This window comes from Chlorocebus sabaeus, chromosome 21, assembly GCF_047675955.1.
Source record: "Chlorocebus sabaeus isolate Y175 chromosome 21, mChlSab1.0.hap1, whole genome shotgun sequence".
NCBI classification, from domain to species: Eukaryota; Metazoa; Chordata; class Mammalia; order Primates; family Cercopithecidae; genus Chlorocebus; species Chlorocebus sabaeus.
In genome coordinates, this window is record NC_132924.1 from 46,051,981 (window position 1) to 46,072,086 (window position 20,106).

Here is a 20,106-nt window from a genome sequence, read left to right on the forward strand (position 1 = left end):
AGATCTAAATGCACTATTAAGCATATGTATTGAGCTCTCATTTTGTGCCAAACACTATGACAGAAAACATCAACATAAGATGCCATCAAGAAATAAGAAGTATAGAATTTAGTGGTGTGAAGTAGGCCTAGTAGGAGTACATTTGAAGTTTGTCAAAACCTGTTGTAACAGAAACATTTACTGCTCACCAAATAGCCATGTGCTTCAGAATATTTTCTGGTCCTCTCGCAGATATGCATGGCTTTGTTCTGGTCCATGAGCTGTGAGCAGAAATGGCACCTACCACCTCTGCCTCGAAGTATGTAACACCAGGCATGTGACCCTCCACCTCTTTTTTCCCCTGCTGTGGGATCTTGGAGATACATGCTGAGAAGACTGATTCACAGTGCCAACTGCTGCCTGGAGAGCCAACCATCTTGTGCCACAATATGCAGGAAATTTTTCCAAGGCAATAAGACGTAGAGGTAAACTTGTGACAGCATTGTCTAGTTCATCCTGAATAACATATCTGGCTCTTCTTTTTTCAAAAAGGACATTGCCAACCAAGCTCTTTTAAGTGTATCAACAGTTAATTAACAGTGATGCTCCTGATGCACAAAGGAATAACAGGCGTCTTTACATAAGGGGTTTTGCTGTTTCAGGAATTTCCTGTGTTTCCTTGAGATCTTGTTCTGGAGGTTTCCAGGTGTGGTATCACATTGTGAAGCTCCTAATCATGGGGTCAAGAGGATCAACTTACAGAGAGACTTTAGGTCCTACATCATTTTGACAGATATATATGTAATTTGGTACCTATTTGCAAGGGGAGGGAATAAAAGAAAGAAAAAGTTAAATGACATCCTCTAGCTTAGCGCTGTCCAATGTAAACTACATAGGTCATTTTAAGTTTTCTAGCATCTGCCTGAAAAAAGTAAAAAATAACAGAAGTTAATTTTAATAATATATTTTATTTAGCCCAATGTATCCAACCATGGTTATTTTAACGTGTAGTCAATGAAAAACTTCATTAATTTCATAAGAAGTCTTTGAGATCTGGTGTGCATTTTAATCTTAAAATGGATCTTAATTTGGAAAAGCCACATTTCAAGTGCTCAACAACTACATGAATCTGTGTTCCACAGTGAGGTCTAGATGTAACTTAAATTTGTTAAACATTTCTTAAGCTTATGCCAGTCATCATGGTAAGTATGTTCACAGCATTGTCTACATTGTTTATTATAATATTCTCTTGAGCTAAGAAATGAATATATCCACAGAATCAGAAAGTGACAGAGCTAAGATCCAAATCAATTCTCCACCCTGCCTCTGAAGATGGAGGAATGCTCTAGGCAACTACAGGATCATGGGACCCCTCTATAAGTCAAACAAGAAGAGTGAGGCCCCCAAAGAAAGTACTGACTGGTGATTGAGAGGATTATGGAGTTAATGAACATTAAATAAGTATAATTGGTAATCATCAAGTAAATACTGCACTTGATGATTGACTGCATGGGGGAAAAAGAGAAGGAAGGAGGGGCTTGGCAATTGCGGGTTCCTACTTCTGACTTAAGCAACTGACTTGTCAACAAGTCTGTTTAGAGAGAGACTGACATGGACTTGCTCACTTAAAATTGAGATTTAGCGATTTTTGATCACTGGAATTACCAGTACAGTACAAGGAAAATAACCCACTTTTTTGGTTCTAGCCACGGCTATATTTGACACAAATACCAGATTATAGTGATCTGACAATTGCTTTTTAAGAAAAATATTGTTCACATAGACATGAATCAGCAAGTCTTTAATACTGTTACAGAAAGAGAAACACCAATAGCTAATTCAATAACCTTAGATTTACAGTGCATAACATTTACAAGCTTCTAATGTGCTTCTTCATATCTTTCTTCTCTAAAAATACACACTAGGCTTTATCGCCACATGTGCAACAGTGAACATTTTTGCAGTTTTATACTTATGTGCTTGTCTTTGGTTCTGGAAGGATCCCAAGTGGTGCTACCTGGTCCTGAGACCTTTGCCTGGTGGGGTCTAATCTGATGAAGGTATGATCAGATCTTAAAACCCAAAAGGACTCAGCTTTCAACTTTGATCAAATCACATCATTAACTATAAGAGGTAGGATACCAGAGGTAACCAAGAACAAAATTTGTAGAAATTCAAACATTTCATAAGCTGTTGACAGGTAGTACTGGCCCACAGATGATAACTATGACGAATAAAATAATTAACCTGGAAGGTCATAAATGTGCTATTTTTATTGCTCTATAGTTACTATATCAAAGGAATATTCTTAAAGTTGTTTGCAATAAATAGAGGTATTATTATATTTGACTATGGGTCAAGTCTATTTAATTTGACCTTGAGTATATTTTCAGAGAAACATTACCGTCACTTTAACCAGCACACTTAATCATCTTTAATAAGTTATTTGCAGAAATGCTGCTTCAGATTACTAATCTGATGTCCTAAATTAGATGAAAAACCCGTCAGTTTTCTTTTACTCATAAAGTCCATTTTCAACATCAGTTGTCAGTTTGATTCTATTTTATCATGAAGTATTACAAGATTATTTTGGCCTCTTCAGTCACTGTTCTCTTTTTCTACCCATTAGTTTTTTTATACGCTCAAGAATGAATCGTTAGAAGTGGAACTGGACCAACATAGGGTACCACAACTTTGAGCTTATAGTACAAAGGTCATGCATAGTGCATGTCCGGGGCGGGGGAAAGAATCTTTTCTAGTCACTCTAAGGGTTGAAGAGGTTGTATCTAGTATTTATACAGTCTTATGTAATATAGAGAAAGCTTTGTTTTGATCACAGGCCCTTTTGTGGATGAAAACAACTGTTAGCTGGTAGTATGAGAAATTGCCTTGTCCTGGGCCTTTGAGCTCAGAGCTGGTATTCCTCCTGGGTTCTGGTTGGTGTTCGGTACAGAATTTCCTTACTTGTGCTTTGAAGTGCTCTAGAGTGCAGTTGGCCCAAGACTTCTTTTTTTTTTCCTCAGACACTAACAGCTGTTGAAAACCAGCTTATTCCCTTCCCATATACTATGCACCCAACTTAGCCGAAATCATCCTCTAAAAATAGATACAATTTGATTATAATGAGTTTCAGGTTACAAATTTGTAAGACGAAAAGGCAGTGATTTTTCAGAACTTCAGATATTCAATAGCCTACGCACATCTAAGCACTGATCACATCTATATCCACATTTCATATTAATTATTTGAAACCGTTTCTCAGATTAGTAATATTTCATTATTACTTCTATCGAAAATATATATGCCATGCAGTTAAATATGAACCTTTCTGATTATTTATTTTTAAAATTCCGATTAAACTAAGATATGAATCTGGAATCTTTTTACCATGATTATATATGGCTTACAATTTATGTATTAACAAATTTAAAATTATTTTTAATATCTTTAAGCTTATCTCACTTTCTGTCTTTCCACCTGCTACTCTTCTGATTTTTTTTTTGGCTCATTCAGACCTTCTGTTACCTTTCTTGGTTCTTACGTTAATTAAAACATGGGCAGACAGTTGTCATTTAATCATTTCATCCTTGTTTTGATCCATTTCCATATGGCCATTGCCTTGTATGAAATACTCCGTATCACTCTCAAAATCTTCGGAAAAAAAACCTGTCCTCCATCAAGTACTATTATAATGTTAAACTCTCAAAAATATGCTTTTATAAGAGATCATGTATTTGGCCTTAACTTTTCATTTTGTTTGGTATACAAATATACAACATTTTTCCTTTATTCCTGAAAAAGAATGTTGACATAAAAGAAAACTGGTGTTTCTTTGTTGAGTCTGAATCATATAAAATACAAGCATGCAATTAAATATTTTGGAGAACTATACTAACAGCTAAAACACAGAGGTTTTTAGTAATCCAAATCATAAACCTGAGCTCAAAATGGAAAAGCCACTTTAAGAATAAAACTTGCTACAATTTGATGAAGTATGAAAAATAAAAACACACAAGAAAAACGTATCATAGTGCCAAAGTTACATTAGTTATGTTAAACTCTTCAAGTTGGAAAACTTAAAACAGAAGACTAAGGTTTTACTTATAATTCTCGTCTGTATTTTCGATTCAATTTTTCTTCTCTGAGATTTGTAAACTTTTCTAAATGCAATTCATATGAAAGGATAGCATTGCTTTTTAAGACATGGGAGAAATAAATGGTGTAATTCCCTTAAATTGTGGATAGAAATGTAATGGTTATGAGTTGGATGCTATAGAAAATATAATATAGAGCATTTCATTATAAAATTATCTTGAATTAGTTTGCCTGTACATTTCCCTGTGTTGGAAAGGATATAATTTTCAATAATAAAATTTTGAAAAGGCCTACATTTATCAATAAAAATAACATACAACATGAATGCAAATGAAAATGTAGAAATTAATTATTGTCTATTAGCATTATTATGAAGTAACTATCAAATAATTATGGATTTAAAACAGGTGAACAAAAGGAAGTCCAGTTAGAAGTTTTTGAAATTTGAGAGGCAATCTATGTCTTCCCAATCATAATACTCCTCACAAAATAGAAAAAAAAAAGAAAGACAAAAGATCATTAGAATTTTATTAACTGTGTGAATACATGTTATGAAAGAATGCATATATTTTGGATTTTTAATTCAATCTTTTAGATTTAATTTTATTAGTCATAATCTATATTGCATGCTGGCTTTCTAAAGATTATCTGTTAAATAGTTCTAATTTTGATTTATTTTGTTTCCTGTCTTATTGCTTTAGGCAGAGTTATATTTAGTGTTTAGAACAGTTTCATTGATTATAGTGTACCGGAATTGAACTGAAGAAAACCACTAATTCCTGAAAGAAATAAACGTAAATGCAGGAAGACCTAGAAACTAGAAAAACAAAGTACGTTGGATTGTTTTACAGTTTAGAAGTAAGGTTTTAAGTGTTCATTTATTTTGGTACATGTAAAATGAATGCAACAAGTTTTATTGTGAACGTACCAATTAATGTTATGTAAAAATAATAACATTTAAAAAATGTGTAAAAGTATATGGAATCACTAAATAACATGCATTAACCATAGCAAAATTGTTCCATAAATTTTATAATGCATAGTTCCAGGGGAAAATCAATTCCTTAGTTTTATAAAATAAAGTACATCATAAATCACATAAATTACCATTGGGTATTTAGTATATTTGGATACATTTTCAAAATTCTTTATTTTAGAAGAACGAACTGAAGGACGTAGCTGCTACTTTTTGGCAAAATGTAACAGAAATAATATTTCTATACTCAATAAAGTTTTCAGAAACAAGTTACAATATTAATTTAATAATCCACCCTTAAGTTCATATATTACGACTATATGTTACCAAGGAAAATTTACCTATTAGGTAAAATTCAAAGTAAAATTTCCTATTTAATTTTAAATATTTGAAGTACCATAATAACTCATGTCACACGTGTGCAGAAGAATAACAACTTTTAAAAGAATCGTCATGAATCTTAAAGTAAAATTTAAATATAATTTTGTTGTGTTGCTTAATATGAGTTCTATTCCCCTTAAAAAAAAAAAAAGTCCTAATAAAAAAAAAATCTCTACCTTTACTCTTGAATGTCATTTTATTTAAGCCAAAGAAGCAATAGATATACACACTCATCAAGTTTAAAGAACCTAGCCTACATTTAAAATCATTATAGTTGTGGAGTCTACAAGAGCTAGGTAGCTTACCTTTTCACATAATCAACCTCTTTATAATGTTACTGGATATTGAAACCTTCCATGAAATATTGGCATTAATATAACTTTTCTTCAGGAAAACTCAAGTATATTGCAAATATTGGATAAATACTATATCATATATAGTTTTAAATGATTGTTTATAGAAATTTTATGATAAACTTTATAATTTTTACCATTCTTGATATCATTAAATAAAGGGGCATCTTCTCAATATTGGATTTTATGGATGTGAACACTGAAGTAGCTATTATAGGAAAGCTAAGGATTTTTTTTCCTGTTTTTATTACATTTTAAAAATTTCTCTAAAACCTAGAACACAAAATTCAATATTCTATCTTATTCCAAATATTTGAATAAATTAATATTTAAAAATCTTCATGTAATGATTAATACATATTTAGAAATCCAGATAAAATTAAAGTCCTATTTAATTCTGGAATTTACCAAGACCTCCTTTTTAGTCCTTCATTTTTTTCCTTCCAAATATTTTCCTTATGTTGTGTTTTCTATAAGAAAACTGGACTTCATAATTTTTGTTGATATTAAATGTTTTGTGTCTCCAATTAAAAAGACCTATCTTACTACCTTTGCTTTCATTGCATGCCTTGGCAATGACTTCCTCCTTTTCTAACCTTTCCTAAATTTTTCTTCTAGAAGAAGTTCTAGAGGCTGACTGACTGGGGCAGGTTGTAGAGAAACTTCTGGACAGATTGTTAACATCTGACACAATGAGTGAGAAAAAATCCAGCACAGTCACTGGGCAGGTTTAAGAAGAAGTGGCAGCTCTGGGAGATGAAAGATTTGTGTGTTCTTGTTGCTAGTTACCTGCAACACACTGGTTAAATTCAAATCCATTCATTTGGTAATTGCTTAGCTTCCTCTAAACCAATGTAATGCAAACCAAAAGGACATTGTGGATGTTTTGGACTGATGTCTGCAGATCATGTGTAATTTTAGTCTGTCTTGTCTGACATTTTCCACAATGCTTTAGTTGACAGCATTGTATTATGTAAATATTTCTGGTTAGGCTTATTGAGGTAGTTGCCTAAATCTCACTTTAAATAAAGCCTTTAATGCTTTCACCCAGAATCCATAGAGAAGCTACACAAGTTGGGGAAGTTTAGTGTTGCTCTTTGTACTTTAACTTTTAATATCAGAGCACATATTGAAACCATAAACACAATGAAAATACAAAAAATATTCCGATGATATTAGAGGACTATAACTCCCCCACCTCTTTTTATTCTTAAAGAGCCAAGGGCGTGGGGAGTGGCAGGAAGAAATATTCTTAAGATCTAAGTCCTGGACGCCATCCTGCTAGTGCTTAAAGCCCCTAGAAACGTGCAACCTGAACAACACCCCCTTTCGAAGTCTAAAACAATATTAGATTCCCAAAGTATCGGCAAAGAAATTCTTACCGTCAAAGACTTGCAGCAGGTTTCAGCTCAGATCCAGACTGAAAAGCTGAGCAGCTGGTGAACAAAAGTTTTAGTTTTTTTTTTTTTTTTAAACGAAGTCTGCAAAACTAATTTCCCTCAAAATAGAGCTCAATTTCCGTTAAAGAAAGCAGCGCTTACAAATCTCAGAATTCCTGATCAACCCCCACTCCACCCCACCTCTAAGCAATAGAAAACAATTCGATCTTTCACACGGGTGTTTTTGAGAAGCCACTATTCTGCAGCATGACTTAAAAGAAAAGAAGATAGTGAGGCTTAAGCAGGGGGACTGGAAGAGGAGGGGAAAGGTTCTGCTTTGGGGACACCTCTCAAAGATTAATCAATACTTTTTCCTAATTCAAACCAGATGTCTAGCCCAGTTTGCTGTACCCATTAATCCCACTAACAACTTCAAAGACCTGGTCATCATCCTCTGGACACCTGAGACAATGAAAATAACGGGGCGACACTGCTGGTGGCGCATTTGGGGCCCCGGGCAGAATAGGTGACTACAGATATTCTCCTGATGCGACAGGTCCCAGATGGGACATGAGTGTTCCTCCTGCTCATTACAGCCCCGGTCACTTGTGTGTAAACGACTCTGCCCCCAGCGGACCCTGTCACCCGCCAAACAAGTGGCAGTCTCAAAGCCCTGCCCTCATTCTTGCATGCTTACCGGAGGCAAATTTTCTAATTCATTTTCAGGGATGCAAAGTTATAGCCAAGTGCCCAAGCTTAGTGAATTTTGGGAGCTATCGAAATGTAAGATTTCTCAGTAAATGGGACGGTGGCGATAAGGGATGCGATTAGCGGATTTATTTTTGAGCGGAAGAGAGTGGATTTCTGTAGGAAACTGTGGAGACCTGGGCTAGCTCCTGAGGGGAAAGGCTAGAAATGTGCATGCAATCTACACATCTCATGTGACCGGGACAAAATCGCCTGGAAATGTTTTTGACCCAGGAAAATTTCTTCTTGGTGGACAAGTGGCTAGGAAATTGAGCGGGACCAGGAAAGAGGGGGAAGGGAGCCTCTACCTGGCATCGCACATGAGGATGCCAGGGAGCAGGCATCTGCAACCCTTTCAGACTCACGCCTTCCTCCCACCCACCCTACCGGGTCCCTCTTCGTTCCGCACTGAGAACCGCCTTTTCCAGGCCGTGGTACTCATCCCCACAACCTCATATCTGGCGTCCCAGCCCATTAACAATCCACCCACAGAAACCAGCTGTGAAAACCTAGGCGCGCTGCGGCGCCCAGGGCACGGGAAGATGCGAAGTTTGAAAAACTTCGAGGATGCGCCTAACTAGCTCTGATCTTTTCGTTTAACCCTATTACTTCTTTCGGGTTTCTGAAAGGCTAGGCATATCCCTAGCTTTTCTACAGGTGACAGTTCCCAAATGACACTGATAAGTCACGTTTCCCGGAGAGGAAAGTGAGTAGGTAGGAATCAGGGTGCTGGGTTGGGGTTGGTGTGCGCCGCGCCCAGGCCTCCAGAGTCTGGAGGGCAGAGCTACTGCCCTCCCGGGCGGGACTTAGGCACTGGCGTGCCGCTTGTAGCCCTGGCAGCCAGCAGTGCTGGGCGGGCGTGGACGCTCTGCGTCTGTCCAGCAGGCGATAGGAAGTGGAACTGGGAGCGCGTGGCGCAAACTGAGCGGGAGTTTTGGAGGGAGTTTGCATGTGGTCAATTCTGGGCTCCTAAGCCGGCCCCCAGCTCACGTTACACTCTATTTATAACCTCTCAGAGCCATTTCCCCCTGAAAGCAGTTCTCTGGGACCACCTTCTTTTGGCTTCAACCTCTCCCAGTCTTGACATCTGAGTAGTTCAGGGAAGCTCTTCCAGGTCCGACTGTTCATATGCAAAGGAGACTGGCCGCTGGGGCTCAGAACCGGGATTATCCGAGCTCTGCAGAAGTGCACGGCTATTGCTTTGGAAGGGTAAAAAAAAAATCATACAGTTTCCAGTGAAAAGTGACAGAGGGTGGTGGCCTTTGGAACCGTCCTGAAGTCTTCTGCCTGGAACCCGAAACTTGCATGCTATGGAACACCCGCTCTTTGGCTGCCTGCGCAGCCCTCACGCCACGGCGCAAGGCTTGCACCCGTTCTCCCAATCTTCTCTCGCCCTCCATGGAAGATCTGACCATATGTCTTACCCCGAGCTCTCTACTTCTTCCTCGTCTTGCATAATCGCGGGATACCCCAACGAAGAGGGCATGTTTGCCAGCCAGCATCACAGGGGGCACCACCACCACCACCACCACCACCATCACCACCATCAGCAGCAGCAGCACCAGGCTCTGCAAACCAACTGGCACCTCCCGCAGATGTCCTCCCCACCGAGTGCGGCTCGGCACAGCCTCTGCCTCCAGCCCGACTCCGGAGGTCCCCCAGAGTTGGGGAGCAGCCCTCCGGTCCTGTGTTCCAACTCTTCCAGCTTGGGCTCCAGCACCCCGACTGGGGCCGCGTGCGCGCCGGGGGACTACGGCCGCCAGGCACTGTCACCTGCGGAGGCGGAGAAGCGAAGCGGTGGCAAGAGGAAAAGCGACAGCTCAGGTAAGGGCGCACCCGGCACCTTCGAGAGTGCGCGCCGGCCTGGAAAGGGGGCGGAGAGATGCCAGGGGAGATTCTCGCACTAGAGGGTGGCAGCGGGGAATATGGGAATGTGTTGCCCTTTGTGGCTTCCCGCGTCCAAATTCGGCGGTGAAGCTTTGGTCCTGATATTTGGGGGACACGTGTTTATCCGAGAGCAATGCATATACAGCCAGCAGCTCTAAGCTCTCCAAGGTCCTAAACTAGTTTACCAGAAGGTTGATAAAAAAGGACAAGTGGCTGTGAAATCGATTGCGAAGCGTGACCTTCCATCCCAGCGCTGGGGAGGGAGGGGCGTGCGCCCAGGGATGCAGCGTCGGTTGGGCAGGCGTGCGTGCGGGTGCCGCTTCTTGACTTTTCTCTTGGAAGTTCCCGACTGTGAGTGGCTCGATTTTTCCCATCGTTAACTGGATTTCCAAATCATTGCACAATATTTGGAACTTGCAGTGGAACTTGGCAGAGCGCATGAGAAAAAAAAAGTTTTAGTTTTTTTTTTTTTTCCTAACATTCTTATTTCAGCGTTCTTTAAATAGCACCCTATTTCAAATGGTAAAATTTTCCCTTTATTGGGGAAAAAGACATTATCTAGGAATTCAGATTTTAAGGAATGTGTCAGAGAATTGTAAATAAATAGATGCTCACACTGGAAGAAAGACGAACCTTAATAGTACATGTTCATGTGGTGTAAGCTAATTACGGAATCTACGTTTCAAAAGTGGAAAACAAATCCCTCTACCAAGTGGGTATTAGTAGAGACAAATACAGCGAAGCAACAGTAGCTCGGGTAGTGTTAGTTAGCTACGTGCCTGAAGGTGGTATGCAAGGGTGCGCGCAGGAGGCGCTGATTTCAGTGGGGATAATTTGAGCAGCCACGCAAAAGGGAAACCTTTCTGACCTCTGGTGCTTGAAGACACAACTTGCCGAGTAACTTTTCTGTAGCAATCCAGAGAAACTCAAAGTTTTCCAGACCACTTTTCAAAGCTCTTACCTACCTGTATTATCATAAAATTGTTAAAAGATACTTTAAAATTAAGACTTGTGAGTTTTCTTTCGTGGCTATAGTGCAACCTGGATTGCATATTTTTGGAAGATGTCATTTGTTTAATATAATATTTGCATATTTTTCTTCCTCTGCGGAATTGGGTTAATAATAGTCCTAGAAGGTAATCCCATATGTCGGTTTGAAGTATTGGAAAAATGTTTATCGTGTATAAAGCTTTAGGTAAGATGCCACATAAATGAAAATGATTGACCGCATATTTAATATTCCCTCAGCCTTCACAGCAATATCAATGGTTCTTCAGCGATACTATGGGATGGATTCTTCTGTCATGGTCTCAAAAGCTAACTTTTATTTTCCAAGGTCAGGGAGTGAACTTTTAATGTTCTGTCACAAATTGGTTTTTATAAGAAAATTACCAGTAGTGTCACTCATATTAATTTCCTAACTATAAGTGAAAGTCTCTTTAGATAGTGAGTTGAATGGTTAATCATAGCAAGAAGGTTTCCATTTTTATTAGAAAAACGGTCAATTTTAGAATGCAGTGACAATTTCATAAACTGAACATTTGATATCAGTGTCACTTTGGAAGCAGATCCCAGTTCAGGATGATGAGAGTACTCTCGCAATTCCCATAAGCTCTTACTGTTCATTTTATTTTCTGCAATGAGTAACCTACATGATAGATTGTTCTTTATGCTTCCTGAACTGAGCCAGTGCCCTTAAGTTTCTTAGGGCAAACTGAATTTTCATACAAGCCCATGTTATTTTGTTTGGGGGAAACCAAGAAAGTGGAATTCAGTAACTGATTCCCTTAATTTATTTTAATAACTTTTTTAAAGTGGAATACTTTTACAAAGCATATTTATCTCTCCCCCTAACTTAGTGGGAAATAACCATTTAACGAAATTAAGTTCATTTCTACATGTTGAAGCTGATAATGAGGGTACTGGAAAAACAAGCCAATATAAGTGTTTGTGTCAGCTGCATAAATTATTAACAGATTAAAACTTGAGTGGAAAGTACAATTAGTCATCACCAAGGATAAAAATACTGGGGACTTAGGACGAGCTTTTCTTTCCTTTGATATTTTGAAGAAATATTGACTAAAAAGAAGTATCACAATAATTTCTGTTTAAATCTATGTACACTTATTTAAAATTTTATTTTCCAATTTCAGCTTGAGGTATATTTGTCAGATATTCAGATAGACTTAAATTAAAGATATCTTTCTCGTGTAACAATTGCATTAGGTTTTCCATAAATTATCTTCAAAGAGATTTTATTTCATAGACATCTTGATCCAGCACAAACTAAAGCAACATTGAAAATGATTATGATCCTGGTGTGCTATTAATACGTATATCTCTCATTGCTTATAGCACATTTTAGTATTTCAATATTTCTAAAAAACAAAATTGAAGTGATTTCAGTACTCCTGAAATTTAAAATTGTGTTAGATAAAAATCTCATCCTATATAGTAAGACCATCTGTATTTTGTTAGGTAGTTTATAATTACTTTTCATTTATGGTTGAGAGAAAATTTAGTACATAAATCCAGGGTAAAGTCAGAATCAAAATTCTGTATCCCTGCGTCTAATACCTAGACTGTGTGGGTCTGTGCTAATTACCGTGTTAAATTCTAAAAGAATTTTAAGCACCAGAAAATATTGAAAAACAGCTTAAATATTTATAAACCTTACTATTTTATTTATAGTAATGATTTAAAACTGTAATATGTAAGCTTCTCTAGTATATATTTTATGCATTTTCCCTCCACAAATGCACATGGACACACACATATACAAACTCTAGCAGCTTCATGTTTTGGAAGCAAATATTTATGAACTTTAGGCTTCCTTTACGTAAGTTTATTGACAATTGAAAATAACCAAATTTAATAGAAAAACACGCCGTTATATTTTATATGTGTTAAACATTTTTGTAACTTTGAACCTGCTGCGCTTTCCAGCATTATTAGCAAAGCCAACATCTGCCACGTCTTCAAAGGGACTCTTAAAAATCAAAACTTTACAACTGTGCTGAAAAAAATCACTACAAAGCAGGTGATTCTGAAAAATGTCTATAAATAGTGTGAATTGCTTGGTTTCAATTACATTTGATTGCTCTTTGAGCAATCTAGTAGTAGGAATAAACTGCCCACTTTTAGTTAAAGTAACTAAAATTAATTCCTTGATCTAACTTTAGCTTTTGTGCATGCATTATACAGTGTACATATCTAGATATTTTCTATTCAAATTTATGAATACATATTTTATAAAAAAAAATAAAAATTATATCAAAAAAGAAAAGAGCGATTTGGGGAGGTAGATTTTACTAGGTTTTGAATCATATTAGATTCTTGTAAAATTACAAATATTTTATTTATAGCTACTATATCATAAAGCCTTTGCTGTCAAATTATGTCTGTCTATATGCTTGACTATGCAGAATGAGTAGCAAATATTACATTTAATAAGCTGGAAGTTAAACTCAGAGTAATACCTTCTCAACCTCATTCAGTATTACACTGTAATATTTCCAAGACATTTCAATCATTGTGTTTTCTGAAAGGAATAAAATAGTGTTATTATTCATTTCTGTGTTACTGGATTGTGGCTTTTCAGCATTTGCTTCAGAATTTAAAAATAATATACTGGATCTTGAAGGTTATAGTGAAGTATTGAACAAATCAAATGGATTTGTTTTTCACTCTTTGTCTTGGACTCATAGACTAATTTTGGGTGTGAACATTTAAAAATGGTAATCTGACATAAAAAATTCTAAGTATCATTGACCTACATGAGTGTTCTAAAATACGATCTAAAATAATCACACTCAAGTTAAAAGCAACAATTCCTTTAGAATTAAAATGCTTTACTCTTGAACGTTAGCAATGAATGGAAGGAAGAATGCAAATAAAAGTAGGAATAGTTTCCACTTCTGTGTAAATTTCTTCATTTATAGTTCATTTGAAAAGAAAAATCATAAATGCAAGGCATGGTATTGCACAAACTTTCACTGGGCTTCGAAATCCAGAACTTAGTATTTAAAATTTTAATCTTTGTTTACGGTAATTATCAATAGAAACCATTACATTGACATATTATAAGCTGATTTTTACTAATAAACTGAAAAAACAGTACTTCAGTCATTATCCCATTTTCCCTCTGTGTTTGAAAACATAGATCATTCATTATAACCCTGGAATTTAAATTGTAATATTTATAATAAGATCTAAACATCCTAAGAACTTAATTTTAAGCAAAAATGAAATATCAGAAAGTAGCAATCCTTTCTCTTAGATTCTGGGAAATTTGGGAGGCGAATTCTGTATGTAATGAAATAATTGCTTTTTTTTGCACTTAAGAAATGTAAATCTATAGATGAATTAATAGTTGAGTTACGTAAAACGTCACCATATATAAGCCCACTACATGTACTTAGGCTGATAATGCTGCCTTGCTTGCGAAATTTTATTCGTTTAGTGTTTTTACAATGGCAACTTGACACACAAAACCAAATGTGAAGGCTTTTAAAATTTTCATTTCAAATGGGAAAAACCAATATAGTACAACAATATATTTTAGTTTTGAACTGTATTCACTTCAGGAATTTATTTCTAAATTTTCAGAGCATATCTCTTTTCCAAGCACTGCTATGAGGACTGCAAATGTCTTTGAGTGACAAATGCTAAGGATGCAGAAATATTAGAAAGTAAATTACAGATAGGAATTCCTTAAATAATATTTGTTGAATTAATAATTGTGGATGACTTATCTCTCCCAAATTTTCTTTATTTTTGTCACTTTTTTTTTTAAATAAATGAAGCATTTTGTGCAGGAAGATATATAAGCATTTCCTCCCTTGATTGTAATAATAAAATGAGAAGGCTTAATTCTCAACTGGCCAGTTACATTGTATTTCCTGGCTTATAGTATTGGTGAATGATTTCAGTGGTTAAAATCAAAAGCAAAAAAATAAAATAAAACACAAACTAAGGCCAAAGTCCACAGATTAAAAATTGAAGTAAATGTGATCTATTTCCTATTTAGCGTATTTAAGAAACAAGACACATTTTATAGTCACGATTTGTTTCTACATATCATGTGCTTTAGATGTTAATATGGTTTACTGACATACATTTTTTGTAAAGATTATAAATGTAATGAGGCACTAACATTTTGCCTACTTTCCTTATGATGTTCTTATGACTATTTCTTTTATTAGCGTGTTGAACTGAACCCCCAAGTAGAGAAGGGGTAACGGTATAAAGTATAGTTAGTTGCAAAACTCTCTACACTACTCCTAAATCATAGTCATCAGTGAGATTCAAAATCCCATTGGAGAAAACCTCGCAGAATATTTTATTTATTTTAATGTAATAAAACTTACAATGGTCAAGGTCATAGAGGGCTCAGCCTTCAATTTGCGTTAGAGGCAGAATTAATCTAAATCTGATGCCCCTTTCCCTAAGAGTTCTTCCTATTTTACTTACATTATAAAAATATTGATTTTTAAGGAATGTTTTACTAGATAGTATTTTATGACACAAAATAATCTATAATGTATCTATTGATGCATTTGTGTTCATCTCAGATATTCTTTTTATGTTTCAGATAAGTATTTTCATTTAAAACCTTTTGACATTATGTATTATTAAATTAACAGAAAGTTACATGGTAAGTGTATGATTGAATGGGTTATTAATTTTCATGGGCAATGAGTGGTTATTAACTTTCCTTTATATTTGAAATTTTTGATATATAGCAAAGTAGCTCATTATTCCTGAAGCTTTCATTTATAATGTTACATTGTCTACAGAAACATAATATTTCTAAATTTATACATGTTACTCGCTATTAATTGTGTACTGCATTTTTTAATATTGGTTTTCATAGTGTTATGAAAATAATTTACATGTTTTTGGTTTCTTACATCAGCATATGCGCAAGAATGATCAGGTAGAATCTGTACTGTATCTATACATTTTTGGAAAGTGTTTGTATGAAACAGGGAAAAAGCTTTTAAAAAATAATCCCTTGTTTTATCAATAGAATTAGAAATTAATAAACTGGATCTTTAACTTGTGTGATAATATTGCTATTTTATTTTTAAAATTTCCATTTACTTAAATGTTTAATAATTCTAAACTATTTATGTACCTTGATGATAATTCTTATGTCCTTAAAATGTGTACTTTTATTGCAAATATAACATCTTTTTACTAGGTGATAACTCACAGTGGTAAAAACTTTAGGGTATTCATTATAGCTTTAAATTCAAAAGCTGTTGCTCTTCAAAATTTTACAGAATCAATTCAATGTGAATGTTTCAAATGTATTTACGTATTCTGCTGTTTGTGTTCATAAGCTTTATTTCTAAGATGTTAGAGGTATGTTTCTTAAAGCTTGCATAGGCTTCATCGATTAAAATTATGATTATAAGCTGCTTACTTTCATAGATTTTGTTTTTATTGTAATCTAGTAGAGAGGAAAATGGCAAGGAAAGGATAAAAGGGAGGGTGCTGAATTAACTAGGACTTGGAAGCTATACTTAAACCACATGTTAAAAGAAGGCATTTACTTTATATATTCATATAGATATATAGATATATGCACACCCACACCCACACATATATATGCATACATTACTAGAACTCCAAATTTAATTTCTGATAATAGTAAATCTGAATTGGAGCATCCTTATTAAATGCCATAATATGATTATAAATGTTCCAATTACAAAATTTAATATTAAGCTTGAAGCATATACAGTTGTGTGAGGAGTCCAGCAGGCTTAAGCTGGCAATCAATGATAGTCATAAAAGTCAAACCTGCCAAGTCCCTGCAGTTTTTGTTTTCTTTTGTTTTTCCTCTTTCTTTAGCTCATTATTCTTCACATACTTCAAGAGATTCCCATAATATTACAAGAAAAAAACAAATTCGCAGTTATCTTACGTGACTGTGGGCAAGAAAATGACTAAGGTGAAGTCATCTGTCAGGCTCTGCAAAACCTAGAGGAGGGTCCAGCTTAGGTTGGCAGATGCCAGTAGAATTTTAAAGGCCTGGAATTTTACTCTTTGAAAATACAGCCTTAGATTTTTGCCAGAAATGACACCCAAATTAAAACTTATTTTTGCAAAGTGATAGTTAATTGCAAATGAAGTAGTGAAATATATTCGGAGTCTGTCGAGGTAGCTTGTCCACCGTCTGGACTGCACAGTAAACATTTGGATGATTACTCTTAGCCACCCAAAAAACTAGCAAACTAAACTGAGGTATATTCTTATTAGTTGAAAAAATTAAATGGGCATGACTCATATCAAATTAACAATGAATGCAAAGCAAATTTCGCAAACCATTGATTTATGTTGGTAGGTAACACAAGCAGGAAAATATTTAGGAAAATAAATATGTGTCATCTGAAAAGTAATGGGAACTAGCTTTGATTTTGTGGGACAACAGCAATTTAGCAAATAACTTTCACATTTAAAGAACCATGTAAATAATGCTTTAACACTCACTGCATAGGTTGGAATCAAGTGATGTCTCTTATTTAATATTATTCAAAGATAAATTGAGGTCTTAGTATGTTTACTGCCTTTAACAATTAAAATTTTCTCACCTATAGGCTATGTTTACATGGGAATTTCTTTTTCTTATTTGAAGTATAAACAGATCTGAATGCATTAAACTAGACAGAGTGTAGATGTAAAAATGATTGAGACAGATTGAAATGACAGGAAAGTCAGAGTTTAGACATCCCTATTTGAAGGCTTGCTGCCACCCACGTTTCCAGGATTACCATCTTGTGAACGTCCACACTCAAAATTCAGAGAATTATAAGTAATTTTTCCTCCAGAACTATTCTTTGTTCCTGGAAGTAGAGCTTTATAATTTATTTTCTAGAATACCTAGATGTTTAGGAAAATATTAAAAAGTGGCAACACTTTTGCATATTTAGCCATTAGTTGATAAATCATAAAAGATTTATCCTATTTCTTAGTTATCATATTAGACAAGGAAATAGATGTCACACTCAAAGGGATAATTGAAGAGAGTTTGATGATGGCAATTTGATGGTGGGTAGAATGTAGGGAAACCACAGGAAATGATGAATCACCCAGGATCTGTCCACAATTGGAATATATTAGCTCTCCTAACCTGAGGGGGCAAATGCAGGGAGCTCTTACCAGAATCCAGTGAGCGCAACAGGACAGAAGCTTTCTTGAAATGTTGGGACCTCAGATGGAGGATTGCATCTCATGTCAAATATCATCCAATAACCTGTCTTCATGTCCTCCAGTCTTCTTTTGTTGCTTCCCATTGACCAAACACTATCCAAAGCCAGAACCCCGGGGGCTAGGTGGATGAAACCCTAAGAGTCAACCGAAGAAGAAATGAGGCGAGCATATCTGAGAGAACACAATGGTTAGGGCTAAACCCCTGCTCTGTCTCTTACTGTTGTCACCCCTCGGCCACAAATTTTAACTTTTTTGTACCATCGTTTCTGAAAATGAAATTGAATGAATATACACAAAGCAATTAGAACAATGACTGGCTTAGTAAAGTGTTATCATTTTTATCATCTATCAATGAAGGTGTCATTATGTCATGCATATACACCATCTGAAAATAATCTATTTTATGCTACCTGTTTGCATTTTATTACAAATACTGCTATAGGAAATGTGGCTTGCCTAAGTAATTACTAAAGATTTAAAATAATCATTGTCCTTAGAATTGTAAATGGCATGAAATTTCCCTGAAATGTAAGATGAATTCTAGCCAAGTTATGTAAGAGGCTCAAGTGCCTTTCCCACCCTTAAGATTCCCATTCCACAGCCTCTTGCTTGGGCCTCTCCTAACCTCCTCTTCTCTTGTGTCTCCTGCTACTTCTCCATTGAAAAGCTCTTTTCAGGAAGAGTACATATTGAACAAAATAAAGAATAAAATGAAGACTTTTTTTTTTTTTTTTTTTTTTTTGAGACCAAGTTTTTTTCTGTTGCCCAGGCTGGAGTGCAGTGGTGCTATCTCGACTCACTGCAACCTCCGCCGTCCGGGTTCAAGCTATTCTCCTGCCTCAGTCTCCTGGGTAGCTAGGACTACAGGCGCCCGCCATCACGCCTAGATAATTTTTGTATTTTTAGTAGTGACACAGTTTCACATGTTGGCCAGGCTGGTCCTGAACTACTGACCTCGAGTGATCTGCCCGCCTCGGCCTCTCAAAGTGCTGGGATTACAGGTGTAAACCACCGCTCCTGGCCAGAACTTAACTTTTTAAAAAGAGTGTACAGAGGGGCAGGGCATTTAGTCAAGAGGAAACAGAACTTAAATAAAAGGAATTCAAATGTGACAATGAAATTTTGGGTCTCTGTTTTAGCTGTTAACTAGGAGGGTGGGAATGACATTTTCCTGCTATGTTAGAAACTTTATGGCAGAGAGAGTTTTCTTGTTGTAGTTCTGTTATTTTTAGCAGTTCCAGTTGGAGACCATTAAGAATGGCAAATGTGCAAATATTACTGAAAGCTGAAAACATGTATGTCTCATACAAAATGCATAACAATAATTTTATTTTGGTGGTATAATTTCTTTTTACAAAGAAAATATTTTAATTATTTGTTTTTTCACGCTTGCATATTTAATACGTTATTGAGAAATACCACTTAGATTGAGGTAAAAGGGAACCACAAAACCCCTGGAATTGCAAGTCCTGGGTGGTTGACTGCATTGACTCCATTTAGTTTAGTCACCTCTCCCACATCCACAGTGCAGTGTGCAGAATTCAGAAATGTACTTCAGCAAAATTGTAGATGATTATATATGCTAGACTTCTACAGTGCCTTTTGAATAAATAATAGAATCAAACATTACATTAAAATCACAAATGCAAAGTTTACTCTTTAAGCATTTTCAGATCCACAGCAATTTGATCCCTAAAATGAGAGAAGTTTAAAGGAATAGTGTTTCTCTGCTAGATAATAGTAGAACGGGGAGGAGAAGAGTACAGGATGTAGGGAGAAGAGTACAGGAAGAAGAACAAAATATTAAATGTCCGATAATACACAGCAGGGACAAGAAGGGTCCAACGGCATCAACCGGTGCATCAACTCTTTGATTTTAGAAGAGGCTTGATTTGTCAAAGTTTTCTTAATGAATAGTAATCTGTAATGTTTAAACAGATGATTAGAATCAAAATAATCAAGACACTAGAAGAGACTCAGAGCACTACCCAGTTCAATGAATGTATTTCCTAGATGAGGGAATGTGCCCAGAGAAGTTAAGTAATGTCTGTTCATTCAGCCAAGTAGTGGCAGCTGAGCTTCCATATCC

The 20,106-nt window shown here is 35.9% G+C and overlaps 1 protein-coding gene across 1 annotated transcript in view; it reads left to right on the top strand.

Annotated features, from left to right (window-relative positions):
• The first annotated feature begins 8,817 nt into the window (after positions 1-8,817).
• MEOX2 (mesenchyme homeobox 2) overlaps positions 8,818-20,106 on the top strand; it is a 72,833-nt gene continuing 61,544 nt past the window's right edge. Inside the window, exon 1 of the mRNA XM_007981991.3 lies at positions 8,818-9,734. Within this exon, the coding sequence (XP_007980182.1) occupies positions 9,221-9,734 (514 nt within the window). The 5' untranslated portion in view covers positions 8,818-9,220. The remainder of the gene's footprint in view (positions 9,735-20,106) is intronic.